At 40.6% G+C, this 25001-nt stretch overlaps 1 protein-coding gene across 1 annotated transcript in view; it reads right to left on the bottom strand.

Annotated features, from left to right (window-relative positions):
• The window catches only part of RTTN (rotatin), a 326182-nt gene that overhangs the window by 214735 nt on the left and 86446 nt on the right, over positions 1-25001 (bottom strand). Inside the window, exons 13-16 of the mRNA XM_089664026.1 lie at positions 10904-11116; positions 6078-6187; positions 5542-5668; positions 2644-2769 (exon numbers count right to left, since the gene is read on the bottom strand). Coding sequence (XP_089520152.1) covers positions 2644-2769; positions 5542-5668; positions 6078-6187; positions 10904-11116 — 576 coding nt within the window. The remainder of the gene's footprint in view (positions 1-2643; positions 2770-5541; positions 5669-6077; positions 6188-10903; positions 11117-25001) is intronic.

The following is a 25001-nucleotide window of genomic DNA, read 5'->3' as shown; positions in this document are numbered from 1 at the left end:
CAGGTATTGCTCCAGACTCTAGGTGGATTCCGACTTTAAAGTCGGGATCTTTCCCCAGCCTTGACCGGCTGAATGACGTCAGCCGACAGCGGGCTTTAAGCCGCTGTGAGCTGAAAATGGGTCACATTAGTGCAGCACGAACTGCACTCCTGTGATCCACAGAAGTACAGACAAAAGTGCTTTGGCTGCACTTCTCCTTTAATTTGATGTTTGTGGCGTTCTCAAACATTCATTGCATTTTTTCTGGAAATACGCTATTATCTAGAAATGAGGTTCATAACCAGCGGTATATGCAATGGGGAAAATAAATATTTGATCCCCTGAAGATTTTGTAAGTTTGCCCACTTACACAGAAATGAAGGGTATATAAATTTTATAGGTGTATTAAATGATAGAGATATAATATCAACCAAAAATCCAGAAAAAAAAAACCACGATACAAATGTTATAAAATTGAGTTGCAGTTCAGTGAGTAAAATAAGTATTTGATCCCCAAGCAAAACATGACTTAGTACTTGGTGGAGAAACCCTTGTTAGCAAGCATAGAGGGAAGATGTTTCTTGTAGGTGGTTACCAGGTTTGCACACATCTCAGGCAGGATTTTGGTCCACTCTTCTTTATAGATCTCTAAATCCTTAAGGCTTCTTGGCTGCCGCTTGGGAACTCGAAGTTTCAGCTCCCTCCATAAATGTTCTAAAGGATTAAAGTCTGGAGACTGGCTAGGCCACTCCATGACATTAATGTGCTTCTTGAGCCACTCCTTTGTTGCCTTGGGTCATTGTCATGCTAGAAGACCCATCCACAGCCCATCTTTATTGTTCTGAATGAGGGAAGAAGGTTCTCATCCAAATATATGGCCCCATCCATTTGCCCCTCAAAGCGGCAAAGTCGAGCTGTAACTTTAGCAGAGAAACTCCCCAAAGCATAATGTTTCCACCTCTTTGCTTGACTGTAGGGATGGTGTTCTCAGGGTCATAATCAGCATTTTTCTTTCTCCAAACATGGTGGGTCAGGTTAATGCCAAAGAGCTCAAGTTTGGTCTAAGCTGAACACAGCACTTTCTCCCAAGCCTTCTCTGAATCATTTAGATGTTCACTGGTAAACTTCAGACGGGCCTGTACATGTGCCTTCTTGAGGAAGGGGACCTTGCGAGCACTGCAAGACTTCAATCCATGGTGGCGTATTGTGTTACCAATGGTTTGTTTGGGGACTGTGATCCCAACTGCCTTGAGATCATTCACAAGCTTCTCCCATGTAGTTCTGGGCTGATCCCTTAGTTTGCTCATGATCGTCCTTACCCTATGAGGCAAAATCTTGCATGGAGCTTTAGACCGAGGTTTGATGGTTATTTTGTATTTCTTCCATTTGCGAATAGTCGTTCCAACAGTTATCTCCTTCTCACCAAGCTTCTTGCAGAGATTCTGTGGACAGGTATCTTTTGTACAAAGAACGAGCTGTCGTTAGGAGCACCTTCTTAAATTGATAGGACTAATCTGTGTAACACGTGAACACATATTATTGTTGATTGGTAGGGGATTAAATACTTATTTTACTCATTGAACTACAACTCAATTTCTAAAATTTGTATCATGTGTTTTTTCTAGATTTTTGGTTGATATTCTGTCTTTTTCATTTAAAACACATCTATGATACAAAATTATAGACCCTTCATTTCTTTGTAAGTGGGCAAACTTACAATATCTGCAGGGGATCAAATAATTATTTTCCCCACTGTAAACTATTTTACCAACTGAATATGGGAACCAAATAGAGATATTGGTCTTAAACTCGGAATATATAAATACATAAACAGGATTGTGTGCATTATTGAAACTGAAATCAAAATTGATAAACCTAACTTTATGAGATGACTTTCGGGTTGAACATTATCATTAGCTGTACCTTCAATGCGGTTCAATGTATTGATTGCACAAAAACAACTGAAAAAATCCCATTAGTTGTAGATAGCTTGTATATTTCTGATTTGCAGTTTTGATATAAAAACTTTCCTTCAGCTGTTTTGCTCTTAGCTATCCATATGTAAAGTACACTGTGCCAATAGCTCGGTTTTAAAGAATCTGGAAAAGGGAATATGGGGCTATATTGAACATTGTGGGGTAGTAATTGTAAAAAGATTACAAACATCTACTTCTCCGTTTTTCTATAATACCTGTATACTGTGTTTGGCTGTATACTCTTTTGATAAAAGGAATTGTGAATTGTTGCATGTAAAGAATTTTCATAATATATTTGCATTATATAAATTCAGAAAATATTAATAAAAATTCTGGGTTGTCACCCGAACAGGAATAAAGAAATCTTCCAATGGGGACATTAGTTCTGGTGACAGCTAGGGATTCCCCAACTTTGGACAGATTTCCTCTCATATTCACTTTTGGCTATGAAACAGAAAGTGAAGGAACCAATTAGACACAAATGGCAAAAATAAACCTTACAGGGGTTTTAACTCTTCACTACGCTATCCAAAATGAAAAAAAAACAATGAATGTTCATGGGGAATAGATTTCAACACAATATACAGCATTGTTTGATACTTTTGGTATACTTCATTTGATACCATATATGTAGTCATAGCTAATAAATAAGCATGCATAAATATAACAGTAAAGTGTGAATGCATACCTCTTTGTTTGAGTCTTGTAGGCCAAATGTGATTATTTCATAGAGAACTTTTGGATGAAGTAAAAAATTTATACTACTGCAAATTGAAGAAACAGGCTTCGTCACATTGTAAACTCCTAAGGCATCCTAAAATTAAGTAAACAGTCAGTCAGAAACTAGAAAAGACACAACTGCTGAATTTGTTTGCAATTCATATGTAACAATTACAATTTATAATAGCTTGTTATATTACATTACACCCTGGTCAAGCATACAGTATGTGGCTTAATGTATAACATAGTTGCAGCATACTGTACATAATGAACAGATGTGTCTATGACACTTTAGAACTGTCATCCACATTACACAATTAAAGTGATAGTAAAGCCTTATTTCTTTTTTTTTTTAATTTTAAATAACAAAACAGGTGTATACTTACCTGCTCTGTGCAATGGAATTGCACAGAGCGGTCTCAAACCTCCACTTCTGGGGGCCCCCGCTGGCACTCCTGGCTCCTTCTTCTCCGAGTGCGGGCTCGATCCTGAGCCGCGCTGCCTGCGTCCATAGAAACAGACAATGCATCTCAACCCCCACCCCCCTGCTCTTTCATCCCTAGATCTGACAAAGCAGCAATGGAAGCCAATAGCCCCTGCTGCTCTCAGTCTGTCCTGCTAGAGCAGAGAAAAGACAGAGCCACTGCACACAGGTAATATACTGAATCGAGTGAGGACACCTGGATAAGTATAATGGGGGGTGGTGGGGCCCTACTGATGCCTAAACATTTTCTACCATAATGCATGGACCACGTTAAAGTAAAAAAATGTTTAGGCTTTAGAACAACTTTAAAATGGACAAATAAATCTAAGATTAAAGTGATGCTAAAGGTAGATTGTTTTTTAAAAATAAAACATGTCATACTTACCTGCTCTGTGCAATAATTTTGCACGGAACAGCCCCAATCCTCCTATTCTCAGGTCTCCGGCTGGCGTTCCTGGCTCCTCCCCCCTGGCTGCATGCCCCCAAAGTAAGTCTCTAGCTATGAGGGCACTCATGCATGCTCGCGTCTTAGCTCTGCTCTATGTGTCCATTCCTCACTGGCTGTGATTGACAGCAGCGGGAGTTAATAGCCAATGAGGAGGGAGAGAGGTAGAGCAGAGAGAGGACAGAGCCACTGCACACAGGTACTATGAGTCGCTGCTCTTGTGCACATCTCTGGATTGAGATCGGCTCAGATAAGTATTAGGAGGGGCTGTGGGGGGGAGCAGCACACAGGTTTTTTACCTTCATGCATAGAAAGGTAAAAACAGCTCCAGCCTTTAGAACCATTTTAAAACACTCTTCAAAAGCAGAAAAAAAGCCATTGCATGCTATCCCTAAATAAGCATTAGTTATTTAACCACTTGCCTACTGGGCACTTTTACCCCCTTCCTGCCCAGGCCAATTTTCAGCTCTCAGCGCTGTCACACTTTGAATGACAATTGCACGGTCATGCAACACTGTACCCATATGAAATTTCTTTATCATTTTTTTTTAAGACAGAGCTTTCTTTTGGTGGTATCTCATCACCACTGGGTTTTTCATTTTTTTGCTAAACAAACTAAAAAAGTTTTTTTCTTAAGTTTATGTTATAAAATATAGTAAATAATTAATTTTTCTCCTTCACTGATGTGGACTAATGAGGCTGCAATGATGGGCATTGAAAGGCTGCACTGATGGCCATTGACAGGCATTACTGGTGGGCACTGAAAGTCAGCACTCATATGGCACGGATAGGTAGCACTGATTGGAACTGTTAGGCGGCACTGATGAACACTGATAGGCAGCACTGACTGGCACTGAAAGACAGCTCTGATGAGCACTAATATGTGGCATTGATGTGCACTGGTATGTGGCAATTATGGGCACTGATGGGGCTACACTGATTATCAGGGAACTGATGATCAGTGTACATGCCGCCCCCCCCTGAGGAACGCCGCTTACCAGCTCTCCTCTCCTTACGCGCTGTCAGCCTGAGAAGAGGACTGCCGATAACTTGCATTTCCTATGTACATGCGATCAGCTGTAATTGGACACAGCTAAACACGATAGAGCCTACATCATCGGCTCTTTACTATGATTGGTGATATGCTGTGTCCCAAGGTCACAGCGCACCACAGATCGGCGCGTGTCCCCGGGGGCTTGCATGCGCAGATAGAGTGAGAGAACTTTATTTTCACATACTGGGACTGCATACTAAAAACAGTTTTATAGAGGTTTACGGTTTATCACTCAATATTTATTGTTACTAAGTTTATATTGTTTGCATGATTTATGCGCGATCCAAATGGTATTTATTTTAAAGAAATAACAGTGTCGCATCAAGTCTTCATTATAAAAAAAGTAAATACAGATTGTTTCAAATCCAATATGACTTCTGGTTTGGAAAATCAGATATTTGGGTTTCAGGAGACCTACAACTCTGCTAAACTCCAATTCACATCAATGCAGCTTTAAAGTAGCAAAGTTGCAAATTTAACATCCAATTATGCTCAGCGGCTTGTTGTCACTGAGAGCAACTTCATTAATAGTTGTCAATGCAAGTCACAATGAAGTCACACAAAAAAAGTGCAGGAACCTTTTTTTAAAGTTGCTGTGACTTGTGAACAGGGCCATTGACAGATATGGGATGCAACTGGTCGTCCCACTTCCAAAATCGCATGACAAGTCACACTGGTGTGAACTGGGGTTAAATCCCTGTTTATATGCTTTTGTGTTCACTTTTGATACCGAAACTTTAGCAAGCATATTTGTGAATTTGTTTTTTCTTTTCTTTTTTTTTATCTAACCTAAGTTTAAAAGTATTTAAACTCATTTTGATTAAAATCGTTTTAACATTTAGGTGCTCTAATGAATTTATGAAGTGAAACCATTCATTATTACCTTTACAATTTCAAGACAATTATTATAAGCCTCAATTCTCACAGCAGGAACCCAGTGGGACATCATGCGCAGAAGTACTTTCTGAGACTCTTCCAGAAGAACAGGACCACTTTGAGCAGAGTTAAATCTGTTAGTCATGGACAGCAAAATGGAACAATTACTTAATGAAAGTGTAACAATAAACGTAATAAGTCAATGATTAAAAAGCTTCAACATTCTTATGTTTAGGTCACAGCATTATTAAAAGCAGTTTTGCTTTGTATTGAAGGAAAACAACAGAGCATGAGAAAGATTTCTTTAATTGGTATTGCCTGACCTCTGCTGGCTTCAAAAGCAATGGATTTTACTACACTACATTTTGAACATGAAAAAATGTCTGTAGATTTCTACATATACAACATGTGTACATTTTCAATGTGTGTTTATGCGTCAAAGAAAATGAGTTAAATGTAACTGAAACAAAAGGAGATCATTATTCATAATCCATAAAAAAGTACAGCCAACAACAGGAAACACATTTTTTATAAAACACTTACATGTCTGAGCAAGCATGGGTGAATTTCCAAACCAATGGGAAATGTTTGTGGTAGTGAAGGCTAGTAAGGGCTTTCTCAGCCAATTCCACCAATTCCAAAAAGTTTGCCCCCTACAGAAAAAAAGGGGTTATTAATCTGACGGTAAAGTTAAACACTAACTCCAAAATGCATAGTATGATTTTAAAGCGGGACTACACTGCATCTGAGCACCACAAACCAAAAACGCTATTTAATTCATTTTTAATTCACTGTTAAAAAAAAATAAAGGAACACTTTTTATTCAGAGTATCGCAACAAGTCAATTAAACTCCTGGGATATTGATCTGGTCAGTTAAGGAGCAGAGGGGGTTGTTAATCTGTTTCAGCTGCTTTGGTGTTAATGAAATTAACAACAGGTGCACTAGATGGGTAACAATGAGATGACCCCAAAACAGGAATGGTTTTACAGGTGGAGGCCACTGACACTTGTTTTCCCTTCTCATCTTTTCTGACTGTTTTTCACTAGTTTTGCATTTGGCTAGGGTCAGTGTCACTACTGGTAGCATGAGGCGATGCCTGGACCCTGCAGAGGTTGCACAGGCAGTCCACCTCCTCCAGGATAGCACATCAATACGTGCCATTTCCAGGTTTGCTGTGTCTCCTAGCACAGTCTCAAAAGCATGGAGGAGATTCCTGGAGACAAGCAGTTACTTTAGGAGAGCTGGACAGGACCGTAGAAGGTCCTTAACCCATCAGCAGGACCAGTATCTGCTCCTTTGTGCAAGGAGGAACAGGAGGAGCACTGCCAGAGCCCTACAAAATGACCTCCAGCAGGCCACTGGTGTGAATGTCTCTGACCAACAATCAGAAACAGACTTCATGAGGGTGGCCTGAGGGCCCGACGTCCTCTAGTGGGCCCTGTGCTCACTGCACCATAGAGTGTGATTGGCATATGCCACTGAACACCAGAATTGCCAGGTCCGCCAATGCCGCCCTGAGCTTTTCAGATGCGAAAAGGTTCACCCTGAGCACGTGACAGACGAGATAGGGTCTGGATAAGCCATGGAGAACGTTATGCTGCCTGTAACATTGTTCAGCATGACCATTTTGGTGGTGTGTCAGTGATGGTCTGAGGATGCATATCCATGGAGGGACTCACAGACCTCTACAGGCTAGACAATGGCATCCTGACTGCCATTAGGTATCGGGATGAAATCCTTGGACCCATTGTCAGACCCTACGCTGGTGCAGTGGGTCCTGGGTTCCTCCTGGTGCACAACAATGTCCAGCCTCATGTGACGAGAGTATGCAGGCAGTTCCTGAAGGATGAAGGAATTGATATCACTGATTGGTCCCCACGCTTGCCTGACCTAAATCCAATAGAACACCTCTAGGATATCATGTTTTGGTCCATCCAACGCCATCAGGTTGCACCTCAAACTGTCCAGGAGCTCAGTGATGCCCTGGGTCTAGATCAGGGAGGAAATACCCCAGGACACCATCAGTCATCTCATTAGGAGAATGCCTCAACGTTGTCAGGCATGCATACAAGCACGTGGAGGCCATACAAAGTATTGAGTTGCTGCAATGAAATTTCAGCAAAATGAATTCGTCTGCTGCATAATTTTTTCACTTTGATTTTCGGGGTGTTCTTAAATTCAGTCCTCTGTAGGTTGATAATTTTCATTTCTATCAAACAATGGGGCATCCTTATATTGTTACATAGTTAGTCTGGCTGAAAAAAGACAAAAGCCACCCAGTTCAACCATTAAAAAAAAGTTATAATCCTATACCCACAGTTGATCCAGAGGAAGGCAAAAAAAAAAAAAAAAACAGCAAAATATGATCCACTTGGCTCCTCAGGGAAAAAAATTCCTTCCTGATGCTAAAGCAAAGACTAAACTTTTGTTCTTAATAATTATCTTAGGATCCTTAAAACAGTATTAAACCCAAAAGCAAACATTTATTATACTGCAGCTTACCAATTTTTAGATGTGATGGCTAAAATTAGGGTTTTTTTTTTAGTTTTATGTTCTTTTATTTTACCTGGTGATCCAACCAGTAAAACTGCTGTTTTTCAAACAGAACAAGCTCTTCTGCAAATGTAGCAGATTGAAGCACTCCTTCATCCAGCGTGGGGGGACTCTAATACAAGAAGTGGATCACTGACCAGATCTCCATGTCAAAACACAGGGGAAAAAGCCTGAAGAAAAGAAACTAATGCAGCCACCATATCTAATGATCGGTAAGCTGTAATATATTACATTTTGGTATGAATTTAATACCACTAATTCTCAGAGCTGTCCTGGGAATATAAACAATCTGGTTGTTGTAGGTAAAAAAAACTTCATGCTGCCTTCTTTTTTCATAAACATCCCAATTGCGTTGGCTTTCCCCTGCACAGAAAGAGAGTAATGACTAGCTGCCTTTCAGACTGCCTTGGAGAGTGTTGAAAGTCCAGGTTCACCCAGGCGTTACTGCAACAAGAGTTTGTATGCTTTATAGGTGTGTTTTTGTGCAATGCTATTCATTCTGAATGAAACCCCAATATGCATATACAGTATAAACAAAACACATTTGCCCTCCCATGCATGTATTGTACATTGTGGTGAACTGTGCTAGGCAAAAAAAATATAACTTACAGCAGATCTAAAATCATCCCTCCCCTCTGCCTCTTAAACAAAAAGTAAACATTTTTCTTCTGTCTTTTAACTTATTTTTTTTTTTTTGTGCTGCAAAGCCTAGGATGGGCGCTGCTGCCTTCTGGGAGATCTACGTCACAGCTATCCCAGGAGGCAGTTGTGGAAATTTATTAAAACTGGAGCATTCCAGATCTGGTGCAGCTGTGCATGGTAGCCAATCAGCTTCTAACTTCAGCTTGTTCAGTTAAGCTTTAGCAAGAAATCCTGGAAGCTGATTGGTCTACGCAGAGCAGCACCCAATTTTGCACCATGCCGGTTTAGTAAATAACCCCCAGTATGTTACTAAGCCGCATAAGTGCACGTGCGGTATATTGACAATGTGCCAAAAGCAGGCAGCATTTCTGCACATGCGCAAAAATACCACAACATATGTGCATACGTGCCACATATTTCTGCCAGTTCCTAGATACCTGAAGACACTGGAGGGTCAAATGCACCAGAGTTTTTAAGCTGGTGGCGCAGAAGAGGGGCAGAGGACTCCACATTCATTCAGTAGTATAGTTCTGCTTTACGGTATGTTTTTAAGCATCCATTCAAACTAAATGATCTGCCGTAATGCAATGTGCATTAAAGTATAACTGATGGCAAAACTTTTTTTCTTTTTAGTTTTTTTTAGAGTCAGATTTTTACTGCTGGATTTGAGATTAAGGCACCGCACCTGCAATTAACGGTCATAAAGTAGAACAAGGAGTCCTGGAAATGATGGTCTGGCCCCCACAGAGCCCTGATCACAACATCATCAAGTATGTCTATGATTACATGAAGACACAAAAGGATTTGAGGCTGCCTGCATCCACAGAAGATCTGTGGTTAGTTCTCCAAGAGGTTTGCAACAACCTGCCTGCCAGGTTCCTTCAAAAAACTGTGTGCAAGTGTACCTAGAAGAATTGATGCGGTTTTGAACAAAGGGTGGTCACACCAAACATTGATTTGATTTGGATTTCTCTTCTGTTCATTTACTTTATAGTTTGTTAATTTATCAAGATAAACTTTTATTATTTTACAAATGCGTAGAAAGTTTGCATAGTACCGTACATATTTTCTCTCTTTCACATCCATTGAGGGAGACAGGAAATACTGCTGTCTATTGGAGGATTGGAAACTGGCAAACAAGAAAACTGTAGGCCAGCCAAAAATAACCCCTCCTACTACCAGTAGTTTGTGCTGATGTCCTAGAAGGATGGATATCTTTGGCTCAGCTCTTCTGTGTAAAAGACTAACTTACTAGTTAAACCTTCCATTGTCCCTGCACCAATTAACATATTTCCAGTTAGCCCTCACAAAGTCTTCTGGAAAAAGGTGTAATTTCCCCAGTTCCTTGTAGCAAAATGATTTAAAAAAACTACTCAATTTTGCTGAGGGGCAACTGCACTACCAATTCATGGCCCTGCCCTTTAGGTGTTCACAGGGTACTAGCCCCAGTACTATCAATGCTGCACTCTCATGGTATCCACACTGGGGGATTCTTAGATGACCTTTTGTTGAATAAATATTTGACATGTTCTCTGTTGAACAACAAGACTCTGACAGCCCTGAGATTACAACAATTCAGGTGGATCCTGAACCTTCAGAATCCAGCACTGAATTTGATTCATCATTCTGACTTTTGGTCTAGCCCTGGTCACAGATTAGGCCAGGGTCTTTCTCCCATAGGAGAAACCTCTCACTCTCGAATATTAAATTCATGCTCTACAGTTCAAGAGTAGTCAGACTTTCCTGTTTTGCATGAGAGTCTTGGGACTGATGGTAGCCTCATTCAAGGCCATCTTTTTCATCATGGGACAAGTCAACCTGGTTTGGCTATTCATTTGGCACCGAAGAAATGTAGATTTATTCCAGTATACATATATCACAACTGGTGTATTGTACTCTTACATGCTCCAATATTGTACTGCAAACAGTTAACATAATTTACCTGACCTACACAGTGAAGTGTCCCACGTACAATAATTGCATTAAAACGCTGACTTTTTAAAAGTGACATAAAAAGGCGAAATAGGCTGGGATATCACACTACAGCGTCATTTAACTTACATAACCCTACCCATGTTTATGGATTTACATGACATGCACTACTTCCACATATATTTCCAAAATGACTAATGCAAGAAGGCAATGTTCTACATCAATAAGCCTTGTACAAACCTCTTTGCTTGAACAGGACATAAAGGATGCTGTACACTCAATTGAATACACAGTCTCCGAGGCTTGTTTATAGACCCCATAGTCCTCAGAATTCAGCTGCTCCATAAAAGCTATAACAGATTCATGAACACTGGGATATGCAATACGAAATGGCAGGTCGACAGATAGAAGAAACAAAGCATTCATCAAGCTTTCCGGCAGCAAATCATTTGCCTTACGAGGGAGAAAAAAAAAAAAAATGTTCAATAGCACAGAAGACTTTATTTGCACTATTCACTAATTTGAGCTAAAGCAGCAATGCAGCCACTTCCACTGTATAACAATTTCAATATTTCATTGAAAAACATTTTATTTTAATATTTCATTGAGTGACAAAAAGACATAAAACCCTGCCATCAACATGCCCAGTCCAGTTCCCTAAAGGACCAATTTGGAGAAGCTTGTTCAGTGAGCTCTCCAGTCTTCTACGGAATGGTGCCTAGGCTGATTATAATTCCTAGCTCCACTGTAATGTCTTCAGAAATCAAACTCACTAAAGGGAGGCACTTTTGTGACTTAATGTGCTTAGCACAGCATGTATTTTCAATGACTAGCAATATGAGCAGAATATCAACCAATCCATTCCGCCCTCATTATTTTTAAGTCGCTGGAGTGAGTCATAGTTCTTACACAATGGGAGATTTATTTTATTTAACTTTTTAATCTGCCTGTTTTGTAACACTCCGTTATATTAAGTAAAAACATATAACACCAACATTTGCAACTGATACATTAAAGCTTTATTAATGGCACATCAAAGCTTGGCTGCATATAATGTGTATTTACATTTTAAAATGGGATTTTCGTTTATGGATATCATGAAGACAGTGTTTGTGGTGTTGAAAATTGTTTCATAGAATTCATAAATGGTTACATATCTATGGTTAAAAAGATGTAAACATCCTGACAGCAGGCAGGGGGCAGCAAAAGCCTGCACACAGCAAGAAAGGGTGATGTTCAATACAAAACAAGTCTGCGTCTACAAAGTTGTGTAGAAATTCCACTTCTGCAGACCAATAAATAAGAACTGAAGCTTTTAATAAACTCTTATTCACCCCATGTCTTTTCGTGTTACTGATATATTTCCTTTACTTGGCATTATTAATGCATAACACCAATAAGACTCAAAGTTCACCAAAAAAAAATAATTTTAAACCTGCATATATAGAATAATTTGCCAAATGTACACAATATAATAAATCTACATAGTACATACCGTATTTTCCGGTGTATAACACGACTTTTCAACCCATGAAAATCTTCTGAAAAGTCGGGGGTTGTCTTATAAGCCGGTATACGGCGAGCCGATGTCAGGGCGGCACTTTTTCGAGGGGCGGGGCCGCCGGGGCCGCCCCCCCCCTCCTCCAACGGGCACTAAGTACAGGGGTGGGCAGAGGGGCTGCTGTACCTTACCTGGCTCCGGTCCCGATCCCACGACGATCCGGTCCAGGAAGTGCGGCTGCTCCTTTCAGTTCGGCCGGTCGATGGTCGCTCGGCTCCGCCTCCTCACCGGTGATTGGGCGCCAGCACTGGAAAGGCACACAGGCGGCCAATCACCGGCGAGGAGGCGGAGCCGAGCGGCCCCGCAAAAATCGAGCGGCCGAACTAAAAGAAGGAGCAGCCGCTCCTCTCCCCCACTGACACTAACGATGGGGCACTATTCCTCCTCCACACTGACACCAACGATGAGGCACTGTTCCTCCTCCCCACTGACACCAATGATGGGGTGCAATTCCTGCCACTGACACCAAAGATGGGACGCTATTCCTCCCACTGACACCAATGATGGGGCGCTATTCCTCCCACTGACACCAATGATGGGGCGCTATTCCTCCCACTGACACCAATGATGGGGCGCTATTCCTCCCACTGACACCAATGATGGGGCGCTATTCCTCCCACTGACACCAATGATGGGGCGCTATTACTCCCATTGACACCAATGATGGGGCACTATTCCTCCCACTGACACCAATGATGGGGCACTATTCCTTCCACTGACACCAATGATGGGGCACTATTCCTCCCACTGACACCAATGATGGGGCACTATTCCTCCTCCACACTGACACCAACGATGAGGCACTGTTCCTCCTCCCCACTGACACCAACGATGGGGCACTATTCCTCCTCCCCACTGACACCAATGATGGGGCACTATTCCTCCTCCCCACTGACACCAATGATGGGGCGCAATTCCTGCCACTGACACCAATGATGGGGCGCTATTCCTCCCACTGACACCAATGATGGGGTGCAATTCCTGCCACTGATACCAATGATGGGGCGCTATTCCTCCCACTGACACCAATGATGGGGCGCAATTCCTGCCACTGATACCAATGATGGGGCGCTATTCCTCCCACTGACACCAATGATGGGGCGCTATTCCTCCCACTGACACTAATGATGGGACGCTATTCCTCCCACTGACACCAATGATGGGGCGCTATTCCTCCCACTGACACCAATGATGGGGCGCTATTCCTCCCACTGACACCAATGATGGGGCGCTATTCCTCCCACTGACACCAATGATGGGGCGCTATTCCTCCCACTGACACCAATGATGGGGCGCTATTCCTCCCACTGACACCAATGATGGGGCACTATTCCTTCCACTGACACCAATGATGGGGCACTATTCCTCCCACTGGCACCAATGATGGGGCACTATTCCTCCCACTGACACCAATGATGAGGCACTATTCCTCCCACTGACACTAATGATGGGACACTATTCCTCCCACACTGACACTAATGATGGGGCACCATCATTGGTGTCAGTGGGAGGAATAGTGTCCCATCATTGGTGTCAGTGGATGAAATAGTGCCCCATCATTGGTGTCAGTGGGAGGAGTAGTGCCTGATCATTGGTGTCAGTGGGAGGAATAGTGTCCCATCATTGGTGTCAGTGGGAGGAATAGTGCCCCATCATTGGTGTCAGTGGGAGGAATAGTGCCCCATCATTGGTATCAGTGGGAGGAATAGTGTCCCATCATTGGAATACCATACTGAAATAGCATACCATATTGAAATCAAATCTGATGTTTTTTTATTTGGTGTGTGTTGGAAGAGGGGTAGTCTTATACGGCGAGTATAGCTCAAACCCTATATTTTAACAGGAAAAGTAGGGGGTCGTCTTATACGCCCAGTCGTCTTATACGCCGGCAAATACGGTAGTTATATACATTATACAGAAAAATTAGAGAAATCACTAAGCATTTCAGTAGTTGGAAAACTGCATTTAAAAGGGAATACAAATCTCCAAGATGAATACTAATATCCTTGATAGTCATCCTAAATAATGAAGGGGGTACCTTTTCCTTATAAAAAAAACAAAACAGAAATGACACACACAGAATGACAGATATTGATAGATACCACTAAACTCCACACACTTTGAATCAGAAGATTGACTGAGACATGCAATTTCTGTTTTTTTAGTGATAAGGGCTTGGAAGAGTCTTGAACAATGGTGCCGTAGCTGTGACCACCCTGCAGTGGTCAAGGTCTACATAAACATCATGAAAAAGATCAATGGTTTTTTGCTTTTATGGCTCCTTTCACACAGGGTAGATTTAGTTTTGATCAGCAGGGGATCTGTCCGCTGATCAGAGCAGAGAGGGTCAAGTTGGGACAGGTCCTTGTCCATCCAGTGTATGCAGAGCAGACACGGACAGAGCCTGCTCTACTCTATGGGTGCCGATCCCAACTGCCCTCTGATCTGATCCGCCTAGATGGAGGAGGACGTATCCCCCTCCATTTCTTTAGCAGACCAGATTGGAGGTAGGCAGAAGTAAACAGACAGAAGACCCTTTACACCCTCTGGTCCATAGAGATGAATGGACTGTCTGATCAGGTCTGCCTGAAAAACTGAAAGGCAGACCTGATCGGTTCCCTTCATGTGAAAGGGGCTCAAGATAACCTAGCTAGACCCCATTACAAAGTAGAAAAGGTTTCAAATGTCTATGGGTTGATGGTAAGTAATGCAGAGTTTACAGGCGATTAGAATGTAGCAGAGTGCAAGGGTCAGTAGAAAGTAACACAGAATTTAGGTGTCAGTAGACTATACCGCAGAGGTCAGAAGTTACACACATTTCAGATGTCAGCAGTATGTAACTCAGAGTGCAGGGGTTAAAAGTAGCACAGAGTTCAGAGTTCCCTAGGAAGAAACATTGCAGGGGCCAGGAGTAAGTAATGGACAGTGCAGAGGTCAGCAGCATGTAAAGCACAGTGCAGGGGTCAGTAGTATGCAAAACAGAGGTCCGGGGTTAGGTGTACGTAAAACAGAGTTCAGAGGTCAGTACTATGCAACAGAGTAAAGTCATCAGATTTCTGTAATGCAGAGTACAGAATCAGGAGGAAGTAATGCGTAGTTCAGATAACACTAGTTTATTGCTGATTGCAGGGGTACGGAGTAACACACAGCAAATATTACTCCTAGTGCACAGGTCAGAAGTAAAGCAGAGTTAAGAGGCCAAAAGTATGTAACACAAGGTGCAAGACACATTATTAGTGGTGCCCCAAAATTAAAATTCTGGTGGCGAAACCGAAAATTCAAAATGCACTTGACCAAAAAACTTTGATTAAGAAAAACCAAAAAAAAAAAAAACAATATAAACCCCAATTGTTTTGTAAAATATGAAAAAGGATGTTACGGCTAGTAAATAGATACCCAACATGTCACGTTTTAAAATTGCGCACGCTCGTGGAATGGCGTTAAAATGCAGTACTTAAAAATCTCCATGGGTGATGCTTTAAAAATTTCTACAGGTTAACAGTATAAAGTTGCAGAGGAGGTCTAGTGCGAGAATTATTGCTCTTGCTCTGACGTTCGTGGCGATAACTCACATGTGTGGTTTGAACACCATTTACATACGTGGCCATAGCCTACATATGCGTTCACCACTACGTGCGAGCATGGGGGCACTTTAAACTTTTTTTTATTTAATGTTTTGATTTTGCTTTTTGCACTTTCCCTTTAAAAAAAAATGTAATCACTTTTATTCTTATCACAAGAAATGCATGCATTCCTTGTGATAGAAATAATTAGTGGCAGGTCCTCTTTATGAAGAGATATGGGGTCAATAAGACCCCACATCTCTCCTCTATAATGTAAAGCATTGGATCAAAAAAAAAAATTGATCTAGTGCTTTAAAACAAAATTGGCCAGAACCGGAAGTGACATCGCGCCGGTCCTCCAAGGGCATAGAGATGAGTGGAGGCCATCTTTCCTTCACTCACCTCTATGCCCAGCACTGGGATAGTTCGATGGTTACTCAGGTAATGCTGAGAACTACCAAGCGGCGGCAGCGAGGTTTTTTCGGCACCTGTAATGGTGCTTTTTTTTTATTTCGGTCACCGAAGTTTCGGTACATCCCTACACATTAGTATATAATGTAGTGTTCAGGGGCCAGGAATAAGTAACAGAGAACTTAGCATTTACCGCACAGTGCACAGGGTCAGTAGTATGTAATGTAGAGCATAGAGGTCAATAAAATGTAAGGCAGAGATCAGGGGTCAGTAGTAGGAAATGCAGAACTCAGTAGTATTTAAAGCACAGTGCAGTGGCCATTACTATGCAGCTCAGAGTGCAGGGGTCAGGTGTAAGTAATGCAAAGTTCAGAGGTCAGAAGTATTTAATTCGAAGTGCAGGGATCAGAAGTAGCACAGAGTTCAGAGGGTCAGCAGTATATAAGACAGTGCAGGGGCCAATGATATGCAATGCAGATTTCAGAAGTCAAGCATGTAACACAAAGTTCAGAGATCAGTAGTATTTAACACAGGGTTCAGGACTAACCGTAGAATGCAAACTGCAGGGGTCAAGAGAAACACAAAGTACAGAAATCAGCAGTATTTAAAATACAGTAGTGGGATGAAACAGAGCAGGGTACAACATGTAACTCAGCAATCAGAAGCAAGTAACGCAGAATGCTGGGGTCAGGAGTTATCTATGCAAGGTTGAGAAGTTAATAGTCTATAAAGCAGAATGCAGGGGTTAGGCGTAACACACAGATCAGGAGTAACTAATGCACATCTTCACAATCAAAAACACTCCCCCACAACCAGTATAAACATCAATACATCATCACAAAAACATTTCAAGAGTAACTCTACTTTTGATGGGATCTTCTGAGTGATCAATGTACATTGCAAGGATTAACAACTTTGTTGCAGAGCCTTACATTTTTCTGCTTTGGAGAAAAAGCTTTTTGTTCTACTTTGTCCTATGGAGACTGACTTGAATTGGAGGGTCTGGTTCGTTAGAATCAGCTGGTTTACTGATGAGAAAAGTTGCACACAAACCAGACATGACATTTCCTAAAGATTGCTGTACACCAACATTGTACAGAATGCCTCCAGGTTGCCATATTGCATTCAATTTTACAGCAAAGCACAGTGGCCGCAGGCTGAAAACAATTTTTTAGTAACATTAAATTGCAATATGGCTTGTGTAACAATTGCTTGAGGTGTGCCATTTTAATTCCCGGTATGCCCGCGGCATAGCACTATGGTGGCGAGTCACACAGTCATTCGTACTTGACCATGTCCTGACATGTTTTAACTTGCACTCACCTGGGTTGCAGACCCAGTACACTCTCAGCAATACTAATTTGTCATAAAATAGAAAAAAAGAGAGCTCAGTGTTCTCCAGATAACACATTTAATAAAAGAAGTGGGAATACACTTACAATACAAAGCACTCCACTGTGTGGGTTTACAAGCCAAGTAATCAACGTTTCCAAGATGGCCACGGGATGACATCACATGCGTGCCTCCGCCCTCCTAATAAACTCTGGATTATATTTTTGGGGCTCTATATGATCTTTTATTTCCTTAATTTGTATTTCTAATATTCACATTTTTCTTTGTTTGCGTTTGAGAAAAAATTCCATAAGTTATTTTCCTTTGCTACTGAAAAAAAGGTACCACTCCTTCATTGAATCCTCGTCAACCAAACCATGATTTGGTGGTACATTTCCACTTCTTTTATTAAATGTGCTATATGGAGAACACTGTGGGCTTTTTTCTATTTTATGATGGACTGATATTGCTGTGAGTGTACGGGAACGTTGAATCACTAAACCTGTATTTATATGCCCTTAAAAAGGGAAAGCACATTTGACTACCTGTTGGTTCAGGGGTCAGCTTTTAAAGGTGAGCGGTCATTTTTTCTGGTGAAGGTGGTTTGTCGCATATCGAGGAATATGAGTATTATAAAGAATCACAGATTGGCAAATGAGAATTGTTTATATCACGTGGATCTGATGGACATTCACTTACTTTATCAACATTGCACATATGTTTAGATTATAATCAATCATTTTATGTATAAATGTGCACATTGGGTTGCGCTGCACTTTATCATTCTTATTTTGACCATTCCGAAACGTGATCAACCATCTTGTACCCCTGACTTCGCACCCTGCGAATTTTGTCCGTTTCCAAAATATAAAAACGCCTTAAAAAGGACACAGATTTGATGACATTCTGGATATCCAGTGCGCAACAAAGATACCGCACAGTGTTCCAGAAAATTAATTCCAGGAATGTTTCCAGCAGTGACACAGTTGTCTTGAAAAGTGCGTTGCTTCACAAGGGGGCTACTTTGAAGGTGACAACAGCTGCTAGTGTATAGGTAAGCAATTTTTTTTTCTTTTATACAGCCCATTTTCGGGAAATAGTTTGTCACACCTCACATATTTTTTTTTTTTTTTTTACTGTTTACTGTTATTCTAGACAGTAAATTTAAGATCTCATGAAAATATGATAAGAAGAATATAGGATATAAAAGCTAAATAAATATATATTTTTCCCACTTAGAACATAGAAATTCCTTTTCTCAGGGGCAGTTTAGTATTGATCAATTTGCATTATTTTACTTATGGTACCTTGATCTAGATATTCCCATTTAAAGTATAATTGTGTACACCGTGAAGCAGGAAAACCTCATAATCAGGCTGCACGCCTGGAAAAACTGTCAAGGTAATTTGCCTATGAAAGCATTTATTTTATTTATTACAGGTGCTTATATAGCAGTGCTTTACAAGTTCTAGTATATAACAGATAAAAAGATGCACAAGCATAAGCAGGCAATTATGATTAAACTGACATATAGCAAGGCAAGTTCCATAAGGTGCCTAGGGGGTCTTGAAGATGTAATGCAATACAAAAGCAGTCAGTTTGTACTTCCTAAAGCAACAAACATTGAGTCTGTCCAGCCACATCTCAATAGTCAATTTGTCATTAACAAATTAAATACATCCACCAAAAAATATCTGACACACTATGGTTGTTGGTTTAGCACTTAACATGTAAAGGGTTAAAAAAAAATATACAGCATATTTTAAGGGTCCTCAATAATTAACTAGCCCTTCCAGGGATAGATCATTTAGTTGTTGTTTCCCTTCAATCCTCGTTAGGCCCGATATAATACAAAAATCTATATAGTAAATCAGGCCAAGTTACTAAAAATCATATTATAGTTGTGCCTCTCATTTTTTTCTTAGTTCTGGATAGAGAAGAAAGTGTTCAGAATTCCCATCACTACATGTTCTTGTGAAGCCCAGAAAGGGGAATCTCTCCTAACTATTCTAACCCTTCATCTATTATTTATGGGAAAAAAAAAAAAACTGTCTTTCTATTCCAATTTGAAAGGTTGTTTTTTTATATATGCAGTATCTATAGAAGTGGGGAAAGTAAGTATTCTATACAAATCTAACAGGACAACATAAGACTACAGAGCACGTTGTCTCATGCAAACACATGAGACGAGGCAGAGTACACTGTCTTCTCTCAAGTTTCCCTGCTCTAAACAAGCATATTAGGATATATCGCCTATCATTGTCAAGCAAATAGTACATTGGCTTTTGGTGCAAGTAATCTATCTACAACTTAACCTAGAATCCTATAACACTTAAAGTGCAACCAGCCACTTTATTAGGTGCACCTTGCTAGTAACGTGTTGGACCCCCTTTTGCCTTCAGAACAGCCTTAATTCTTCGTGGTATAGATTCAACTCGGTGTTGGAAACATTCCTCAGAGAATTTGGTCTAAATTGACATGATAACATCACGCAGTTGCTGCAGATTTGTTGGCTGCACATCCATGATGTGACGCTCCCGTTCCACCACATCCTAAAGGTGCTCTATTGGATTGAGATCTAGTGACCGTGGAGGCCATTGGAGTACAGTAAACTCATTGTCATGTTCAAAAAACCAGTTTGAGATGATTTGAGCTTTGTGATATGGTGCATTATCCTGCTGGAAGTAGTTATAAGATGGGTACAGTGTAGTCATAAAGGGATGGACAAGGTCAGCAACAATACTAAGGTAGGCTGTTTAAACGATGCTCAATTGGTACTAAGGAGCCTAAAGTGTGCCAAAAAAATATCCCCCACACCATTACACCACCAGCCTGAACCGTTGATACAAGGCAGGATGGATCCATGCTTTTATGTTGTTTACGCCAAATTCTTACCCTACCATCTAAATCTCGCAGTTGAAATCGAGACTCATCAGACCAGGCAACGTTTTTCCAATCTTCTATTGTCCAATTTTGATGAGTCTGTGCGAATTGTAGCCTGTTTTCTGTTCCAAGCTGACAGGAGTGGCAGCCGGTGTGGTCTTCTGCTGCTGCAGCCCATCTGCTTCAAGGTTCAACATGCTGTGCGTTCAGGATGGTATTCTGCATACCTTGGTTGTAACTAATGGTTATTTGAGTTGCTGTTGTCTATCATCTTGAAAAAGTCTGCCCATTCTCCTCTGACATCAACAAGGCATTTTCGTCCACACAATTGCTGCTCACTGGATATTTTCTCTTTTGCAGACCATTCTCTGTATGGTTATGCATGAAAATACCAGTATATCAGCAGTTTTTGAAGTACTCAGACCAGCCCATCTGGCACCAACAACCATGCCATGTTCAAAGTCATGTAAATCCCCTTTATTCCCCATTCTGATGCTTGGCTTGAACTTCAGCAAGTCATCTTCACCATATCTAGATGCCTAAATGCATCTAGATATGGCTGATTAGCAATTTGTGATACCAAGCAAATGGAAAGGTGTACCTAATAAAATGGCCGGTGAATTATACTGTATATCGGTCCCATGAGGCCATGACTTCTATTCTTCTGCGGCAATAGGAAGTGTCTGAATTCTGCAGAGATGATAATAATGTTGTGCTGCTCTCTACAGCATTCACCACCACCAAGCTCTAGCTAATTTGAAGACGTATCCCCCCAGATGTAATGTCCAAGAAGTGGGTTGAATGGCCCTGGATAACATTCAACCCATAAGACTAATACATGACAGTGAGAGTCACTTATTTTACCCTGCTTAGCTATGGGATGTTTAACTTTAAAAAGAAAAAAAAAAAAACTAGAACTATGTTAAACCTAACCTTAAGCCCCAACATTACAGTAATTTAACCTACTGTCTTAATCCCTACAGATGCGTACCTACCTTGTCAAGTACTAAATGTACTTAGATAATAGCTGATTATATATGTCAACATGAGATATGCAGATAAATGGCTATGCAAGTCACAGATGCAAGTCAAAACACAAAAAAAGTTTTGCATTCAAAATCTGTCTAATATGAGTTTGAATTGTATTGTCAACTGACTGAGAAAAAACAATAAAAACACAAGAGGCTCAATTCCCAAAGCTGTAAACACCTTAAGTAAAGTCCTTTGCAGAAAGCGCCACCTTCCATGAGGCAGATGTTAAGTCTAGCCTCCCAAAGATCATTGGATTCCTTGGCAGCGTTTCTCTGTAGTTGCATAAATATTTTTAGAGGGCATGGTACTGGCCTGAACCCTATTACCGACCTTTTCATTTTAGTTTTAGTTCCATATTTTACTACATCAGGCAAATTAAGAGATTGTGAACTGGTAGTGAATAGCTAGGCACTATACTTAAATAAAATATAAATTCACCCTATAAACCCAATAGGATAACTAACTAGTGGTTATTTGTGAATACCGATAAATGGGTATCAAGCAATTCACAGACCAAACAATAAGAATAATTACTATATACTCCTATTTCCATAGAAAGTCCTTGCGCTTCCACCATGTGCTGAGTAAACTCAAAGTGCAACAGTCCTTCTTAAAACTCAATATTGGTGACATAAAAATCCATGTGTCCACACCTCAGTGCAAAGGCATGTGAATGGCTCACTCTCCAGATCTATATGACCCCATTACAGTGGTTATTTATTGCATTGTGTTTTATAAACCAGGATATTCTCTAGAGGTTCCTCCACATATGGTCACCATCACCCACGCATCATAGTTGGATAGCCAGTAGGACTGATGTAAAATTGCCAATAAAATCCCCAAGCGTTAATTGAAGGGATTGAGATAAATAATCCTTGCTGTTTATGCCATACCACTCGAAGGAAGCACAACAATGAAAAAATGTTCTAAGTGTAGTATTTAACCTTTCTAGAGGTCTGATTATGTCCATATTTCTGTGCTCAAGCGGTACATTTTTTTGCATGGAAATATGTATTTTTTTTATTGTAGACCTGTAATTTTTAGGAATAACTCACTGAAATCTGTCCGAACAAGAGTCTAGTAAACATCCCCGGTATGTTAAAAATTGAAACACGAAATTATAATTTAATAAATCATAAAAAATAATATAATAATAAATTTAATTCAATAATATAATCAAACCAAAAACACTGAAATTTTAAATATAGCACAAAGTTCGCACATCACTGAGCAAAGTCGCAAAATCATTTTCAGTGTCTGATGACGAATTTCCCCATGAATCATTATCACTCAATTCTGCAAGTGGTTCTGATTTACTATCGCTTTTCTCTAGCTGGTCTACAACCATTTTTGACCTAAAGGGACGCTTTTTGGACGCCATGGACATTTCTCAGTTTCCAGGCAGAAAGAACAGTAAAAATGCAGGCAGGGCACAGGACAAAGCACTCGGGACAAAATGTATGTGAAATGGTTTGATACAGTAATGTTTTACTATGTGATTTTAGTAAATTTAGTGAATGTCACTTGTCATTTTCAAATTTCCCACGGTTCCGTCCCTGTACGTCCCGACGCTTGCAAGAGACGGAACCCAGAAGACAGATGCTGACATCTGCCGGAGGACATTACAGGGGACACTGCAGGAGGGACATCGCTGGAGCGCAGGACAAGGTAAGAGAAGAACAGATCCTGGAGCAGCGCCGCATGGTAAGCCCGAGTGTAGCTCAGGGTTACCGCTTGTGGTACTGAAACTTTACCCCGATCTACACTCGGTAATACCGCCAGGGAGGTTAATAAGGCAACAGTAAGAATTAAAACTTGATATACTCACATGATACAGTGCCTGAGAAGCCGGACGTGATGTCACTGGAGCCCGGATATGATGGAATCACGTTTGTTCTTTGACGTATGTTTCGCCTGGCGGAGTCTACAGGAAGTGACTATCTATTCACTACCAGTCCACATACAAGTGTCACTTTCACTTTTTAGAGTCAGCTGTAAAAACCCCCTAGGGGTTTAATTAATTAATTTACACCACTCATATTTGGTGCCACAATAATTTATTTTGGTTTCATTTAAGGGATTGGGTTATGTTATATCCCTTAGCTCGGTTTTTGTTTTGTCTTCGCTTCTAGCGTTGACAAACAGAACTGCCGTCGCGTTTATGCAGGCCAGGATTTAGTCCCACTTGCCTCTTCTGTGCAGGAGGCTCCTTATGGTCTAGTTCAGCTGTATGTTGGGGAACAGATCATGGTGACTGATTTGTGTCTGCAGCTATTTTGCTGAAAATATACTGAGGTTCTTGTTCTGTTGTTCACCTCGGTTGTTCTACTCCCAAGAATATCACCACATTTTCCCTTTCTTTGGTGACTTCATTACAAAGAAACACCACATTCAGCTTGTCAAAACATGACTAGCTGGTCAATTTGTTCTTTTTCTAAGAGATCTTCCATTACCGAGATGGATTCCCTGGCTTCTAGTGCTCAAGTGGCTGTGATTTTTTATTTTAGTGAAAACATAAAAAGGAGGTCAGCGCTAAAGAAGAGAAAAGAAATGGGCAGCTTGCAATAGGGAAATATACAGTACCCAAACAAATCAAGAAAGAAAATGATGCAGCGCCTCTAAATATAGAATATTACAAGCTTAAAGAATGTGTTAAACACAACATTCATAATGTGCAAAAAAGCATCTACAACACACAAAAAGAAAAATAAATCAGTGTAAATAAGGTCAAATGCAAAAACAAGTCCAAAATATGTGATAAATATCACCACAGAGAAAGTGTCTTCCACCAACTAATGGAAATCCTCTCCACCACATGTGAGCAACAGAGCTAAAATGCACTCACCGACATTAAAGCTGCCAGAGGAAAGAAGCAACATGCGCGTTTGTGTCAACAAGATTCTTCACACGTGGTCAACCAGCTCCATTCTTACAACTGGGACACCCTGCAGTACCGCTTCTCACCACTGGGGACAGTCAGAAGGTTTGCTTGATACTATCTGGGAAAAAAGCTCACCACATGGAGCCACAAGCAGGGGACCACCTATAGAGTAGTATGCTTATTAAAAAGTAGACATTTCATATAAAAAAGTAAAAGGCTATATCCAAATGCCAGTAAAATGATTGTTATGACAAAAACAACAGTGCACTTACAAAGAAAGCTGCCAGTTCTAGACATGGAAGAAGCAGAGATTAAAAAGATATAAACTGAGGTATCCTAAGAACACCCAGAAACAAAATTAGTGGGTACTTTAACTATCTTAACCAAAGGGTTCCATATGAAACTCAAGATATATTAATTTATATCCCACTGTTCATAAACATATATAAAAAGGTGAGCAAAACACCCACTGGCACCATCTAGTGAAAAAAAACCAGAAAATATTTAAAAAAATTAACAAAAAACTCAAAAAGGAGGCCGATACTAGTAATATATATTCAGCCATAAAGACCACAGCAGGTTATTTAAATGAGGAAATAGAACCTAAAAAACAATAACATTAACAATTATCAATAAAACAATGTCAAAAGCAACATTCAGGCCAAATGGTGCAAG

This window comes from Staurois parvus, unplaced genomic scaffold (genome assembly GCF_062004578.1).
Source record: "Staurois parvus isolate SC_StPar_1 unplaced genomic scaffold, SC_StPar_1.0 ptg000045l, whole genome shotgun sequence".
NCBI classification, from domain to species: domain Eukaryota; kingdom Metazoa; phylum Chordata; class Amphibia; order Anura; family Ranidae; genus Staurois; species Staurois parvus.
This window is presented reverse-complemented; position numbering and strand designations above follow the sequence as displayed.